We start from the raw sequence: 16,178 nt of genomic DNA on the forward strand, positions 1-16,178 counted from the left end.
AAAAAATATTTACAATAATATGTTCTATGCAAACCCAAGAGTCTAAAGATGGTATTCTGATTGAGTTTGAAGAATATGAATCCACCCACTTTTATCCATTTCAGGGGGTGGCCATTTTGCCACTTGCTGCTCGACTGAAAATGCAAATGTAGCAGTCACCTGAGCAGCCCTCAGCAAAGCAACTGTGATGTCATTTTCAGTCAACAGCAAGTGGCAACAGGGTCGCCCCATGAGATGGATAAAAACAGGTGGATTTTGCTGTTCAATTCATATTCCACAAACACAATATTAACCAGAATACTGTTTAGACTAGCATAGAATATATTGTAAAGAAATATTTTTGAGTTGACTTAATTCATCCGGACTATAATTCCACCAGAGATTTGTGTTAAATATATTATTGTATTAAGATCATTTTAATTTTTCTTTACAAGAATAGAAACATAACAAGTGGGTTGTTAATACACGTTCACAAAAATATTAAAGGTTGGTGTCTATTTTCATGCGCCATATCTGTGCAGTATTCTGACAGCGCTGTCACAAAAAAAAACCCGCATCATTTTTGTGATCTACTATCCCGACTATAAATTATAATTAATTAAAATGGGGCAGTATAAATTAAACCTGAGTATATTCGATCTCATTTTGCACTCTATCAATTTGCAATTTTCAGTCTCCTTTTCCACTTGTTTTTGTCCTCTTTAAACATGGTTGCTGTTACACCTGCCGTAGTGAGCTCCCTTTTTCAACGTTAGTCGTCAAAGTACAAGCGGTAAAAAGAAAGGAGAGTGTACTTTCACACCGGACATCAATGCAAGTTACGGTCGTATCTTCACAAGTGGCATTAGATAATCCCCCCCCCCCCTCCCCATTGGACATGGTTGGCACCAGGGGGATTCTTTGACAGTTCGTGGAGGAGCCGTCCAGCTGCAGGCTAGCCGCGGTTAGCATCCAGTTAGCTTCGCCGCACAGCTGTGCTCATCTGGACGGGAAGCTAACGGCTACTGGCGGCGTTTTCCTCCGAGGAGCCCATGGATGAGCTGGTGAGGAGTTTGCCCTCCCCGACTCTCCCGGGGATCCAGCTGCCGCGTCTGGACACACACAAGGGCTGGCTGTTTAAATGGACCAACTACTTGAAGGGCTACCAGAGGCGATGGTTCGTCCTCAGCAACGGCCTGTTGTCCTATTACAGGTACCGTAAAGGGAACGGGCAGGGACTGTGGAAAGGTCACTATTCCGCGGGGGTCCCGGGTGGACAGACTTTGCACTTGTAAATGTAAATATATTTATTTATTTATTTGTTTGTTTGTTCATTTTTAATAACTTGTTTAGAAAACGCAATCCGATATGACATTTAGCCCCATAAATAAGGTGCTATTGCAAAATCAATAAATGTAAAATTTATAATTACCAATACGTTTTAAATAAATATTCCTGTAAATGTATTAATTCTATGATCAACATAAATTCAAATGATTCTAATTTCATTAACCTGTTTATTTTACAGTGTCTATCTGTCCGTCTGTCTCTATCTATCTATCTATCTATCTATCTATCTATCTATCTATCTATCTATCTATCTATCTATCTATCTATCTATCTATCTATCTATCTATCTATATTGAAATTAATTCAACAGGCAGCAAAGGTGAGTATTAGGAACTATATAAAGCGCAGCACAAAACATTCACACAACTCATAGATACGAGTAAATAGTAAGTATTGTAGCGACAGTACTATTTGTACAATTAGCGCAAAACGTAAGGTACTATATAATTGAGAGTATTAGATGAGTACAACCTATATGCACAGCGTATGGAACATCTGCAGATTCTTAAAGTTGTGACGATGTACGCTAGAAATATTATGCATGTCATGCATAATATATGCGCAATTTACCTTTACCTTCACAATGTTAACAAGAATTAAAGACGATCAAACAGGGTTAATAGCCACATTATCTACAATCTCATCTCAACAATGAGTGCAAATTGAGAAGTATATATAAATACAATGCCCTCCATAATTATTGGCAGTTATTGGTATGTCAAATAATATAACAATCAGTGTTGATACAGGTTAATATGTGAGCGTGCATGTCACATGTACTACATAATACACACGTCCAGAAAGTAAGCAAATAGAATAGCTTTTGTTTTTTCCTTTCGTTTTTTAACAATTATCCATCGGTCCATTTTCTATACTCCTGATGAGTGAGTTGGAGCCTATCCCAGCAGACTTCATGGCAAGAGGGGGGGTGCACCCAAGACTAGTTACCAGTCATTCGCTGGCACATACTATATAAGCAATCTGTTGACATTCACACTTATATAAACAACTTAGTCCTCATTTAACTTAACATGAATATTTTTGTACTGTGGGAGGAATCCAGAGTATCTTGACAAAACCATATTAACTGTTACTGAATTTATCCTCTTTTTTTTTTGTAAACGGAATAAAGCAAGGTTTTTAATTCCTTAGTGCCCCTACATGCCCATTAAAATGCATTCTCTTTAACTCCGAATTGTGTTGTTTTCTGCCCACCCTCTAGAACACAGGCAGAGATGGGGCACACCTGCAGAGGCACCATTCCCCTGGCAGCCGCTCAAATTGAGCTGGGTGACGCGTGCCACTTGCTGATAACCAACGGAGGCCGGAGCTACCACCTGAAGGCCACCTCTGACGCAGAATGTCAGCACTGGTTGTCGACCCTGCAGCAGGCCAAAGTCAATTCCAATGCTCTCATTCATCACTCTGGTAAGGCCTACAGTCGACGTTATGTTTTAATGCATTGACGGTGTTGTTTAATGTGTATGGATTAGACGAGAGTATTATCCCTCCACCATCTGCAGCACCCACCCTGTGCAAAATAGCTTGATCCTATGCCAGCTCAATTTAAGTGGGAGGGAAAATTGATGAGTGTAGAAAAGCCCTAAATAGTTTTGTGGGGGAGAAAACATGATGTATTATGCATGTATTCACAATTTTACAGTTTCTTGGTGTCTCTGTGCCTTTTTTTTCTTTCAAAATACACAAAGGATAAAGCATTACAGAAATCTTTTAGGGTCGAGATGGTCCATTTTCCAGTAACAAAATATGTTTTGACTTACACTTTTATGGCTGTTAAAAAATGTTACATGAAAAAGTTAATAAAGGTCTCATTGAGACAGGAGACCTCTTTTGCAAGAGAGACCTGGCCATTGTCTTGAAACAACTGAAATTTGCAGTAAAAAAGAATGTACATCACGTTTTTTGTGTGTACTCCTTGTAAATGAGGCCCCAGACGTCTTCTGCATTCAAAAGAGAAACAAGACTTATTTCCAAGATAAAACCACAATTTCAACTTCATTTTTATACATGACATGAGTTTGAAAATAGAATGAGTCTAGAGAAGTGAGTCAATTTCTAATTTCATACCATATACAGTAAAGATCTCGAGGGTATTCACGGGTCTCTTAGGATGAGAGAAGAGATATTATATTATTATATTTGTGGTATTTTTCTTATTGATACCCCATTACACAAAATGTTGAACGGATTATTGGCATGTGGTCACGAAATGAAATTAAACTTGTATTTCAAGGCAAAACTGTATAAATAAATAACAGCAATGGGGCCAAGATGGAACCCTGAGGAACACCATTACAAATATTAAACCCTTTAGATGAGAGCCCATTAATTGAACACATTGAGATCTTTCAGACAGGTTGTTTACCTGTAGTTAATGTAGTTCACAGGGTACAACTGCTATGGACAAATCAATAAATAGCACAGCACAGCTCTGCTTTTTTAATTTTTATTTTCCGGAAAGTGTAAAATATTGGGGTCATGTGTGAGCTGGAGTCCATCCCAGCTGACTTTTACCAAGAGGATTGATAATAATGGACTGGTCGCCAGCAAATTGCAGTGCGCATTGCACACTCACATTCACACCTACAGGCAGTTTAGAATCTGTGGGAACGTGGGAGTAAGCCGCAGTACCCAGAACACGAACGTGTTGGAGCCAAGACTCAAACCTCAACCTAGAGGCTAACCTAGACTTCACTGTATTTCCTTATCAGTAAATTGTACGAATATATTTTTTCAAATTAGAATGGAGTTGTTGTAGAGTTGTCTTGGTTGTTTGTTTGTATGTTTGTTTGTTTGTTTCTTTTGCAATCAGCAGTTTGCGCTCAGACTATAAACAAGGCCGAAACCGTCAATGAATATCTCATATTTATGAAATTTACTCCAATGAACTTAACTCCTGGGCGGATGAGCACTTTCCTCACGACTAAACGGCAAAAAATAAAATCCTATAATAAAAGTTTTAGATAGCAGACCATAGCAAAATATTAGGCTGATTTTAGCCTCAATGTGAACACAAAACCCAGCCTGCAGGCATTCTGTGTGTTGTTTGCTGGACACCAGAGGGTAGTGTTGTTCAAGAAGGACCAGTCAAGGGCATTCTAACGTGATGTGGAGCACTACAAATCTTTACATCATCATGTCATCCTTCAATGCCACCTACACTACCATTAATTACCTGATGGGATGTTTGACCCCGGCATGTAATATGTAGTGTCATAAAATCAATTGAATACACGTCTACTACTGTGGTATGAGTGCCACGATGACGTACACGCTCCAGCACATGCACCTCCACTCCCCCTCCTTGGTGCGCTCCACTGTGACGACAGCAAGAATGAATGAATGACCTTGCTTAGGCTCCACCTACCCTTCTGGAAGTACAAGAAGTAAAAAAAAAAAAAAGAGTGAGAGAGAGAGCGAGCATGAAGATTCTCATTCAAAATATTGTTCAGCACACAATCTGGCACGAGGGTGGGATGAGTGCAGACTTCCCAATGAAAGTCACCTTGTAAGTAACCAGTTAATTGCTTACTGCTCGGAAAAGATTAAGGCTTTAAAATAGAAGCGTTAGGCATTCGTGTGTTTACATGCATGTGGAGTTGCTGCATTTTGTTTGCCTTCATGGACATTTCTATACAATAGTTAGCAAACACTTGGCATTTATTTAAAACCGGGGATTTTGTGCATGAGTTACTCATTGTATATTATTTTATGACATTTTCAATGTGAATTTCTTACTTTAACATTTTTGTATTACTTGATTCAGGGTTATTAGATGCAACTACATAGAGAAGCTGTCTCTTTTGTACTGATTACACTTACAATAGGTACTTTAATGCTCCCACTTACTCCGGCCATGTTAGCATCAATCCGCTTCTCTTGTTGTCTTTGAATGGCAAAGCACTTTAATAATGAATAGAATAGAATAGAATAGGTGGGAATAAGGCTATTTGTGTCCTTGAAAAGGGAATTTCAGCATTTAAAGCGGCTCAGTGGACCAATAGCTGGAGCAGAACAATAGCAATAAAAAAACAGAAACATGTATGTACTGTACATTTAATACACAAGCAACAAAAATAAGCAGCGACATGACCATTTTTGCATTTAATAAATGAGTTATACATACACTTGTGACTGTACATGGGGAAAAAAATGATTTGTCAAACTTTTTATGTTTCTCTTTCAATTTTGTAATTATATATGAGCATATTTTTCAAATAGATCTAAATTACTCTGAAAATAAGTTTTCATAATTATTCTAGTGAATAATTACATACCATTGCTATTCAAAATGCCATTGTAGAGGAAATATTTGTTAATGTTAACTTTTAAATACAAAAATTGAAACCCATACAGTATATTATCACCACACACAGTGTAATATATTTCAGGATTACATTTTTTTTAAATAATTTTGATGAATATTGCATACAGCTAACAAAAACCTCAAATGCACCATCTGAAGACATTAGAATATAACTTTGAAACCATCCTAAAGTTTTTATTTATTTATTTAGAAATTAGGTAAGAATTTTATTTAGTGACTCTGTTATATACAGAACATTATTTTAACTTGTTGACTTTTTAACACACACACATATACCGTATATATATATATATATATATATATATATATATATGTATATATATATATATATATATATATATATATATATATATATATATATGTGTGTGTATATATATTTATACATGTACATGTATTTATATATTTATATATATGTATTTGTATATATGTATGTATATATATATGAATCTGTACTGTAAAAATGTATATGGAAGGACTTCATTAGAGAGTGTAGACATGCTAACTGTGCTGTGGTTATGCTACAGCAAACTTTCAGCTTGTTAGAGAGTCCAACTTTGATTCTGTCCTCCCACGCGTGTCCACCGTGTTGCTCCATCTATCAACTGTGGGTGTGCATGCACTCGTGAGTCACCATTGACACCCAGAAGCATCTTCAACTCTCCGACGTAATTATACCTCCAAATCATATGTATTTCCAGATCCACTCCACCTTACCGCTTAGTGTGTGTTGGCAATCTCAAATCACAAGCGATATGAGATTACGATATTTCGTTCAAACTCTGTATGGGTCATAAATCTACTCCAGACATTTGAAGGGTATTTTTCAACCTCTCCCTTTATAACATTTCCCCTCCTAAGATTTTGTTCATGTACTTTGCCCTTATTGCTGTCTGAAAGTCCAGCCCACATGCCCTGCTTTTCAAATCCCTGTGACTGATGGAGAGTCTCAGCGAAAGAAAGGGTGGCGGCAAATTGGACTGCGTCATCTCCCCCACTTCTAAAAATAGCCAAGCCTTCTGACTGCACAGGCTTATGTTTCCAGGGCAACTGTGCTCATTCACAGCTTCCCCTTCATGTAAAAGGATGGGGCGGCGTCTGGGATGGGCTGTTTAGTGTTTTTATCCTCACGCCTGTACCTTTTCCCATTAGCATCATCTCAAGTGAAATGAGATGGAATAAAGGGACCGACAAGGTTTCATTCAAATCAAGTCAAACTGCTGCCATCATAAAACCTTTATTAACTTTTTCATGGAACATTTTTAACAGCCATTCACTTTCACACATTCACATTCACACGGACAATTTAGAGTCTTTAACGAACACAGTATGCATGTTTTTCAGATGTGGAAGGAAGCCAGAGAATCTTGAGAAAGAACATTCAAAGGCCTGAGCTAAGATTTGAACTCGGAACATTTCGATTGTGAGGCACATGTGCCAACCACTTTTTCACTGTGTTGCCACTTCAGATGCATAAAGTAACAAATAGTATCCTATCTCAGCGCTTACCTACTAGGGCACCATGAAAAATGATTTAGGGTTACAGCGAGAGATAACATTTCACTTAATTTAGGTAGATTTCAAGGCTTGATATAGGTCAAAAGGTCATTTATGTCAAAAGTACTCTGACGCTGTTACCAACGATTCCTTCCTGATTTCCCCTTTCCAGAGATACCCTGTTTTGTTTTGTTTTTCCAAATTGCACCTCGTGGTCGGTGAGAAAAGGCAATTTGAAATTTGGTGGCTGTGCCCATTTTTGGGAAAAAGTGCAAAAATCAAACTGCAATACTGTGTCTCAGAAACTGATGATCCGATCACATTGAAATTTGGCTTTCCTCGCTATGATATACCTACACACAATTTCAGCAAAATCTGGAAATGCAGGGTTTCGCTCGCTGGGTGAACTGAAGTGGAATGACCCACATTCTTGTTTGGTGGGGTGCGGTGAGATTTTTTTTCCAATATAAAATAACCCGAAAGTAAACCGTAAGTCAGCTGGTATAAACTCCAGCTCACCTTTCAACACGATGAGGACAAACGCAGTCGGAAATGGATGGATGGAATCCACGTGTTGCTTTTTATTGTCTCTGAGCAGATGACTCAGGAGATGAAGAAAGTCCCGGCCCGCATGATGCTCGAGTCTTAAGCCAAGGCGCGCTGAAGACGTTAGCCAGCAAGCTGGACGATCTGAGCACCTGTAACGAGCTGATCGGAAAGCATGGCGCCGCCCTTCAGCGTTCCCTCAGCGAATTCGAGGATCTCCGCGGCTGCGTGGACGGCGCAGATAAACTGAAGACCGTTAACGAGCGAGCCGCCCTCTTCCGCATCACCTCCAATGCTATGATCAATGTGAGTGTGAGCCGGAAATTCAGCCTTCCTCATTAGCGGCTGCTCTCTCTCCAAGCTGGAGGGTGGGGGACGCGTTGTCTGAGTTCTATGTCGTGATCGCACCTCAGGCTTGTCGAGACTTCCTGGATGTAGCACAGTTTCAAAACCGGAGGTGGCAGAAAACCCTGCAGCATGAGCAAGAGCAGCGTCACTATCTGGAGACCACCATTGAGCAGCTAGCCAAACAGCACAACAGCCTGGAGACGGCCTGGAGGGAGAAGCCCACCTCGTACACAGGTCATCTCATGTACATCTCAGGGGGCGGCCATTTTGCCACGTGTTGTCGACAAGATCACAGTTGCTCAGGTAACAACCAATCACCGCTCACCTATTTTCTGCGTTTGGTCATGTGATGTTCACAAGCTAAGCCACGATTGGTCGTTACCTGACCGCTGAGCAACTGTGAACTCATTTTCAGTTGGTGGCAAAATGGCCCCTAAAATGGATAAAAACGGTTGCATTTTGCTGGTTAATTCATCTTCCGCAAACGCAGTATTAATCAGAATACCGTATTTAAACTAGTGGGGTCGCATAGAACATATTATTATTGAAAATAAAATTTTTAACTTGACTTTAACTTTAATATAAAATCAAAATTATTAAAAAAAAAAATATATATATATATATATATATATATATTTTATTTCATTTTATTATTATTTTTTGTTAATATTTATTTTTAAATACTTTAAGATGCTTAAAGTGGAAGTCAACCCAAACATATTTTTTTTCAAGAATATGTTTCCAGCAGGCCCACTAATTGAAACACGGCATCCTGATTAATTTTGCGTTTGTGGAATATAAGTTAAGCAGCAAAATGCACTCGTTTTTAGCCATCTCTGGGGGCGGCCATTTTGTCTGCTGTCGGCTGACAATGACATCACAACTGCTCACAACGACCAATCACGGCTGACCTGGTTCCTGAATCCGAGCCGTGATTGGTCGTTGTGAGCAGTTGTGATGTCAGTGTCAGTCGACAGAGGACAAAATGGCCGCCCCCAGAGATGGCTAAAAACGAGTGGATTAACACTTATTCGCCAAACGCAATATTTATCAGAATGCTGTGTTTCAACTAGTGGGCCTGCTGGGAACATATTCTTGAAAAAAATATGTTTGGGTTGACTTCCGCTTTAAAAGAAACATAAGACTGGACTGAAGATACATTTCTTCAGCAAGCCTTCTCCAATTGGCTACCAAGTGCCTTTTGCCGGTGTCTGTGAGCAAAACTGTTATTATTATTACATATTTTGTGTTACTGTACACTACACCTAGATCACCCTATCAGTCTCACGTGCACAAAAAAGTATTTTATTTTTTTATTTTTTGTAAGAAAAAAGTAGGTCACCTTTGTGCATTAGTAAAACCTCACTTCCTCTCTCTTCAAGTACGGTACTGAGCTGAACTGGCAGCCCGTAATTTTTGCTCACTGGTCAGCACTCTGCTCCTCCCAAACCAGAGATGTGTACGCCACCGGCTATACGTATTTGCCACCAATAATGGATGAAAGCGCATGGGAGGTTAGCTGCTTGAAAAGTAGATCTCTGGTAAAAACAGGTTGGGCACTCCTTCTTTAAATAATTACAAAATGATAAAATACTGCAATTTTTGGGGCAAAATTTAGCAGTTTATAAATAATAAATGTCACTGTCAAGGTTTACACATGGAGAAAAATAATCCACCTCCTATATAGTAAGTGCATCATTTTTCATAGCATTTCTGAATGAATTCCTTCCAGCTCCAGTTGATTTACAATAATTGTAACATTACAACTTGAGAGAAAAGCTTGTGTTGTTTGTGTTGGTGTCCCGTACTTCTCTGCAGGTGTGCAGAGATCTCACGAGGTGGACGAGAGTGACGAGAACGATGAATTCTTCGACGCCATGGAGGACGCGCCTTCGTTCATAACAGTAAATGCGGAAACCAAGCACAGGTGAGAAATTGTGACTTTGCTCAATGAATCGGTCTGTCTTTCAATATTTCTTTCACCGAAGCACTTCTTTTTCTCAGGCGCTCAGGGAGTAGTCAGAGTATGATGAGTGGTGGAGTACCCAGTGACTGGACCCTTAACGAGAATGTAGGTCACTTTACACGCTTCCTTCTTCTGGAAGACACAGTGGCGAAGACAACCAAATTGCGACCTCTTGTTGTCGTTTCTTTCAGGACACCTCAGACTCAAACCACATGCAGCTACGCCGAACAAGACGCAGCCGTATTCCAGACAAACCTAATTATTCCCTCAACCTGTGGAGCATCATGAAGAACTGTATTGGGAAAGACTTATCCAAGATACCCATGCCTGTAAATGCATCACTTCCGGTACCATTTAAAAGCACAAATCAAATTCAATTCGACTTGATCCCCTGTTCCTGTCTTCCTGGTTGATGGCAGGTGAACTTCAACGAGCCGCTGTCAATGCTGCAGCGTCTGACCGAGGATGTGGAGTACAGTGAGCTCCTTGACCGGGCGGCTCGCTGCGACTCCTCCCTGGAGCAGATGTGCCTGGTGGCCGCCTTCTCCGTCTCCTCCTACTCCACCACCACCCATCGCACATCCAAGCCCTTCAACCCTCTTCTAGGGGAGACGTATGAGCTGGACCGCCTGCAGGAATACGGTTACCGCTCCATCTGTGAGCAGGTGGGTCACAATCCTCACAGGTTCGATAAAGTAGACGGTGATTGAAAAGTAACTGCCTATTTAAGGAGACTGATGCACAGCGTGCCCCCTATGTTGACATTGGAACTAAACTTTGATTTAGACCAGGGGTCACCAAGTCCAGTCCTCAAGGGCACCTATCCTGCATGTTTTCCATCGCTCCCTGCTGCAACACACCTGTTTTAAATGATCTGTATCGTTATCGGGCTTCTGGAAAGCTTGCTGATGAGCTGATCATTTCAATCAGGTGTGTTGCAGCGGGGGAGGGATGCTAAACATGCAGGATAGGTGCCCTTGAGGACCGGACTTGGTGACCCCTGATTTAGACTAATATTCATCAGAAAAATAGTCATTTTCTCTATTCATTTCTGCTCATAACTTAAAATGAGTGAGCTCAATCTAGTTCTCAGTGGCTAAAAAGAAATACAGATGAAATTCTCATAAGTTAAAGAAACAAACAACATTTATTTAAAAAACAACAACAACAACAACAACAATGAATCCTTTTAATTATTTGAAAATATGGAGTTATTTTTCGATCCCTCTGCATGGTGTACTCCCAGGTGAGTCATCATCCACCAGCTGCTGCCCACCACGTCACCTCACAGGGAGGATGGACCCTATGGCAACACATCACTATTGACAGCAAGTTCCGTGGGAAGTACATCTCTGTCATGCCACTGGGTAAGAAGCATAAGCGCCATGTGTTTGGATGTGGCGTGTGGATTTTGGAGTTGGTCATGAATCAAACGTTATTTGTTGTCGTTTATTGGTCAATACGTTGGAATTATTATTATTTTTTTTTTAAATCATTTCACAGTGCGAGAGACTAATTTACTTTTCCTGATCGGTGGTTGAAGTGGTTAGTGCCCCACCATTTTCTAATTTTGTTAATGTGTGATATCTGCATGTCCTTCCATCCAAAATAGGAAAGATTCACCTGGAATTCCACTCAAGCGGGAACCATTACGTATGGAGCAAAGTGACCTCGACGGTTCACAATATTATTGTGGGAAAACTCTGGATTGATCAGGTTGGGCTCCCTCATTTTGGTCTTATTTAGTCTTATTTAATTCATTAAAGTGGAAGTCAACCCAAACATATTTTTTTCCAAAAATATGTTCCCAGCAGGCCCACTAGTTGAAACACGGCATTTTGATTAAATTTGCATTTGTGGAATATAAATTAAGCAGCAAAATGCACTCATTTTTAGCCATCTCAGGGGGCGGCCATTTTGTCTTCTGTCGACTGAAAATGACACCATAACTGCTCACAACGACCAATCGCGGTTGGCCTGTTTTCTGAATCTGAGCCGTGATTGGTCATTGTGAACAGTTGTGATGTCATTTTCAGTCGACTGAAGACAAAATGGCCGCCCCCAGAGATGGCAAAAAAACGAGTGGATTAACACTTAATCCACAAACGCAATATTTATCAAAATGCCCTGTTTCAACTAATGGTCTTGCATAGAACATATTCTTGAAAAAAAATGTTTGCATTGACATCCCCTTTAAGACTAAGACACTTGAATGCTTTGAATATTTGAAATGGGAAAAATGAATGCAAAAGTCAAACATAATCCTAACATTCTCTGACGTTCTTGTTTGTGACAGTCCGGGGACATTGACATTGTAAACACCACCACCAAGGACACCTGCCATCTCAAGTTCTCGCCCTACAGCTACTTCTCCAGAGACGTCCCGCGCAAAGTATGACAGCAGCCCTGTGTTCTGGTAAGACTCGCAAACGTATGCAGAGCTGTAACTGCGATTGATTTCTTTTCCAGGTGACGGGCATGGTGGAGGACAGGGAGGGCACGGCGCGTTACATCCTATCAGGAACCTGGGATGAAAAGATGGAAAGTGCCAAAATAGTGGATAGCAGTCAAGGAAGTGGAGGCTCTGAAGGCAAACAAAAGACAGTTTATCAGACTCTTCCGCCAAAACTGCTGTGGAAGAAATATCCTCTCCCGTACGCTCTTTCAAACTCATTACCACCTTCTCTGCAATGACTGAATGTGCTATTTCTCACTTCATCTTCCCTTTCGCTTCCTTAGGGACAATGCAGAGAACATGCATTATTTCTCCGCCTTGGCTTTGACTTTGAATGAGCCAGAGGAGGGGGTAGCGCCCACCGACAGCCGCATGCGTCCGGACCAGCGGCTGATGGAGGCGGGCCTGTGGGATGAAGCGAACACCCACAAGCAGCGTCTAGAGGAGTGTCAGAGGCTAGAGAGAAAGAGGAGGGAGGTCCAAACCATGCAAGCCCTGGAGGAAGGTGAGTCCAACAAGTGCTGTTTCGCAAGACAAAATGGACTTAGGTTTTGGGATATTATCCAGTGAGTCTCCATTTACGGGCTAAAACAGTTTCCACTCTTCTGGGAAAAAATTGTCCCAAGATTTTTTTGTCACAGTCTGTTCAAGGTGACAGTGTTAAAATTTGATTATAAATATAATTACAATTTTATTATAAATATAATTTTTTTTGTAGTAGAGCAAAAACTGTATGCTGCGAGAATTTTTCATAATTTTTTAAAGAATTTTTTAATTTACCATCGTAAATGTTGCCTCCCATTTTGCCTGCATTTCCTCAGCCTCAATTAACGCAGCAGTCATGGTAATGCACATCGTTACCAGTTTGCACCTGCTTTTCAGACGTGGTAATTAAAGACGCAAAATCAACTATCTAAATTTGTCTCAGGATTGATCAATCACATTGTGCATGCTAAATAAGTCTGTATATATGTACTCTTTTCTGAAGGCACCAAATAAACTGTGCGGCAATTTTCCGCATTTGTCATCGGCAATCATGGTTGAGTAGATGAGCTGAGTAGATCAGCTTCCACTCAGAGTACCCACAGGCATATACTCTTTATCCTCTGCAACAAAACAACTTTTATTACTGAGTCAGTTGAAGATGTGAAACGCTTCGTTCGTCTACATAACTGTATTATACTGCTCCCCGGTGGCCATGTCGCACACACCAAAAGAATCCGCAATGAATCATGATGCACGAACTAAATTCTTTGCGTTATGTTTAATTGTGTTATTTCTATTTTTTTAATATGAAAATCATTATTTTGTTATTAAAATAAATGGTTTTACATATTTTACATACATATTTTAACCTTATTCTGTATGTATTATTTTATATTTTATTCTATATATTATTCGAATGGCCTGGCCCTTAAGTATGTTTTAAAAATCAAAAGTGGCCCTCCCCCATTTAATGCATCTAACTATAACTGTATTTTCAGTGTAATGGGAGTTAGCACATGTCAGCAACTACTAACTTATTCGTTTTTAGGTGCTTAGCATCCGCACATTAGCATTGTTTTTCTGTTAACATGCCTGCACTGGTACAAACAACCATATAGTTCTGTTCTGTCTAAATAGTGGAGTTGGGCATTTACCAATCTGGGTTTAAGGCCATAATATGCAATAATATCAGTTAAATATGATGTGTGTGTTCATGTGTGTGCAGGGCAAGAAGTGGAGGTGTACCAGCCCCTGTGGTTCGAGAAGAGAACAGATGAAACAACAAATGAAAGCAGCTACATCTACAGAGGAGGCTACTGGGAGGCCAAAGAGAGGCAGGACTGGAGCATGTGCCCCGAAATCTTCTAGAACAAATGGAACGAATGGCTGTCACTCAGACATCGTGGACTAATGTCAGATCATGGTCAGGATCAGGTCAGATCATATCTAAGCCAACAACATCAACATTGTTCTCCAAACTGGAATGACACGCTTCTTGACGCTTGCTTCTTCTGACAAGGGACACCCTGCTTCATTTCCATTATTGCATTCTGAAGCTGCCTTTATGGGAGGAAGCTGCTTTACAAGTAAATGCTTTGGAAACAATAATAGCCACTGTTAGGATGTAGAATACTTGTACATTTTTATTTTTGCATTTTAAAGGTGAGATCTAGAAAAGAGAGGTCTTCATTGTTCCTGGAGAACAGTCATCATCCATCACGTGAGATGTATACAATCTGACTTTTAAATACAGTAGTAGATTAAGTGGAAGGGTCTAAATTTTATTGACAGTGTGCGGACGAATTGTTGCTTTAATTACATTTTCACTTAAGTACAAAATGGACTGAGCCTAGAAAATTTGAGTTAGACCGCAACAAACTTGAGGGCCTTGTTGGTGGACCTGTCAGAAATGTGCTTTCTGTCTTGTAATTACTGTTTAGAGATGTATAGTATAAAGTATAAACTACACTGTTACTTGAGAAAAAAATCTCAAGCAGCACAATGTGGTTTTATGCTGCACAAAAACCCTCTACTTTATTCTTAATGCTAATTTAAAGAGGTGGTCATTGTCAGTCCGTCACCAAGTTCCCATTCTCGACACTGTTTGGGTGACTCGGACCCACCTCTGCTAATTGATTTGTATATATATAAAAAAAACACCCTATTGTATTAAGGAGAAAAAAATATGCTATAAAAGCAGCACAAGTACTGAAGTCTTTGAGCGCAACCCTGCTCTGGTATGGACAGTTAAAAAATTCTGATAATAATCTTTTTACTGTACAAATATGAGTCGCTGGTTGACTTTTGCCTGTCTATAGGAAAAATATAATAGAAGTAGAATCACATTTGAAATTACTGTAACAGGTTTCCATATTTACTTGAATATCCTTAACATGGCTACTGTTTAACATTATGTAAACATTAAACAAAATACAGTATGAATATCAAGAGATGTTTGGTTAGATCATTCATATGACTTTTTAGATTATGTGTTATTCAGATGAAGCACAACAGTAAAGTTTACCTGCAAGTTACCCAAATACCAACTGTTTGACACACTATATGTACAGTACAATAGCTATGCATGTTTTTTGGGGGCGCTTGACTTGAGCGCCTGTTTAAAAAGTGGTGTGAAGCTCTTTCACCTAACTGTGAGTGGACTCTTACTGGAACATGTGAACTCACCATTTGTGCCCGACGACCTTGAAAGTGTTACCTTTTTTTCTAGCTCAAATAAAAACATGAACAGCAGTAGCCTTGGGTGGTGTTTGCTGTTCATGACGGCTGCTTGGTTAATTTTAAGCAGAATGAAGAATTTGTTTACCTTTTCACGCCAGAACGTTTTTTCCGCGCAACTTGGAAGTTCATATTACATAAACACATGCAGAAACTGAATGCAAGTGAGAGAACAGTCCAGAAAGTTCACAAAGTCATAAGGGTTTTGTATGATGATTAGGGAGTGGCCCCACAACGCGTGACTAATTCCCATGGGTGTGACTATAAAGACTCATAGGAATGATCGTCATCAGAATGCAGCGGAGTTGGTGTGCAGCAGGGTAGTGCAAAGGGTGGAGCCGACGGGGTGGAGGCCCTGGGCAAGACTAAGGGTGTATAGCGAAATGAAATGTCTAAACATTTCTGTGCATACGCACTGGATTATTCTCCGAAGCGCCTAAAATGGTGATCAGTGAATATGTAAAACTGAT

At 39.9% G+C, this 16,178-nt stretch overlaps 1 protein-coding gene across 3 annotated transcripts; it reads left to right on the plus strand.

The window, feature by feature from the left end:
- Positions 1-529: 529 nt before the first annotated feature.
- Positions 530-15,723, plus strand: osbp2a (oxysterol binding protein 2a). 3 transcript variants are annotated; one of them, XM_086052785.1, is made up of 14 exons: positions 530-1,192; positions 2,552-2,757; positions 7,770-8,023; positions 8,131-8,368; positions 9,884-9,992; positions 10,070-10,136; positions 10,223-10,360; positions 10,451-10,696; positions 11,278-11,398; positions 11,644-11,747; positions 12,328-12,423; positions 12,501-12,685; positions 12,771-12,991; positions 14,198-15,723. In XM_086052785.1, exons 1-14 carry the CDS (start codon positions 1,032-1,034, stop codon positions 14,338-14,340), a joined length of 2,289 nt encoding a protein of 762 aa, XP_085908911.1. In that variant the 5' UTR covers positions 530-1,031; the 3' UTR covers positions 14,341-15,723. The 3 variants fall into 3 exon arrangements, with proteins under 3 accessions (XP_085908911.1, XP_085908912.1, XP_085908913.1); XM_086052786.1 differs by having other exon boundaries at positions 603-1,192; positions 8,131-8,299; XM_086052787.1 differs by having other exon boundaries at positions 1,172-1,276.
- The last annotated feature ends 455 nt before the right edge of the window (positions 15,724-16,178 follow it).

This window comes from Filicampus tigris, chromosome 15 (genome assembly GCF_054856515.1).
Source record: "Filicampus tigris isolate MCC_2025a chromosome 15, RoL_Ftig_1.0, whole genome shotgun sequence".
Lineage (NCBI taxonomy): Eukaryota > Metazoa > Chordata > Actinopteri > Syngnathiformes > Syngnathidae > Filicampus > Filicampus tigris.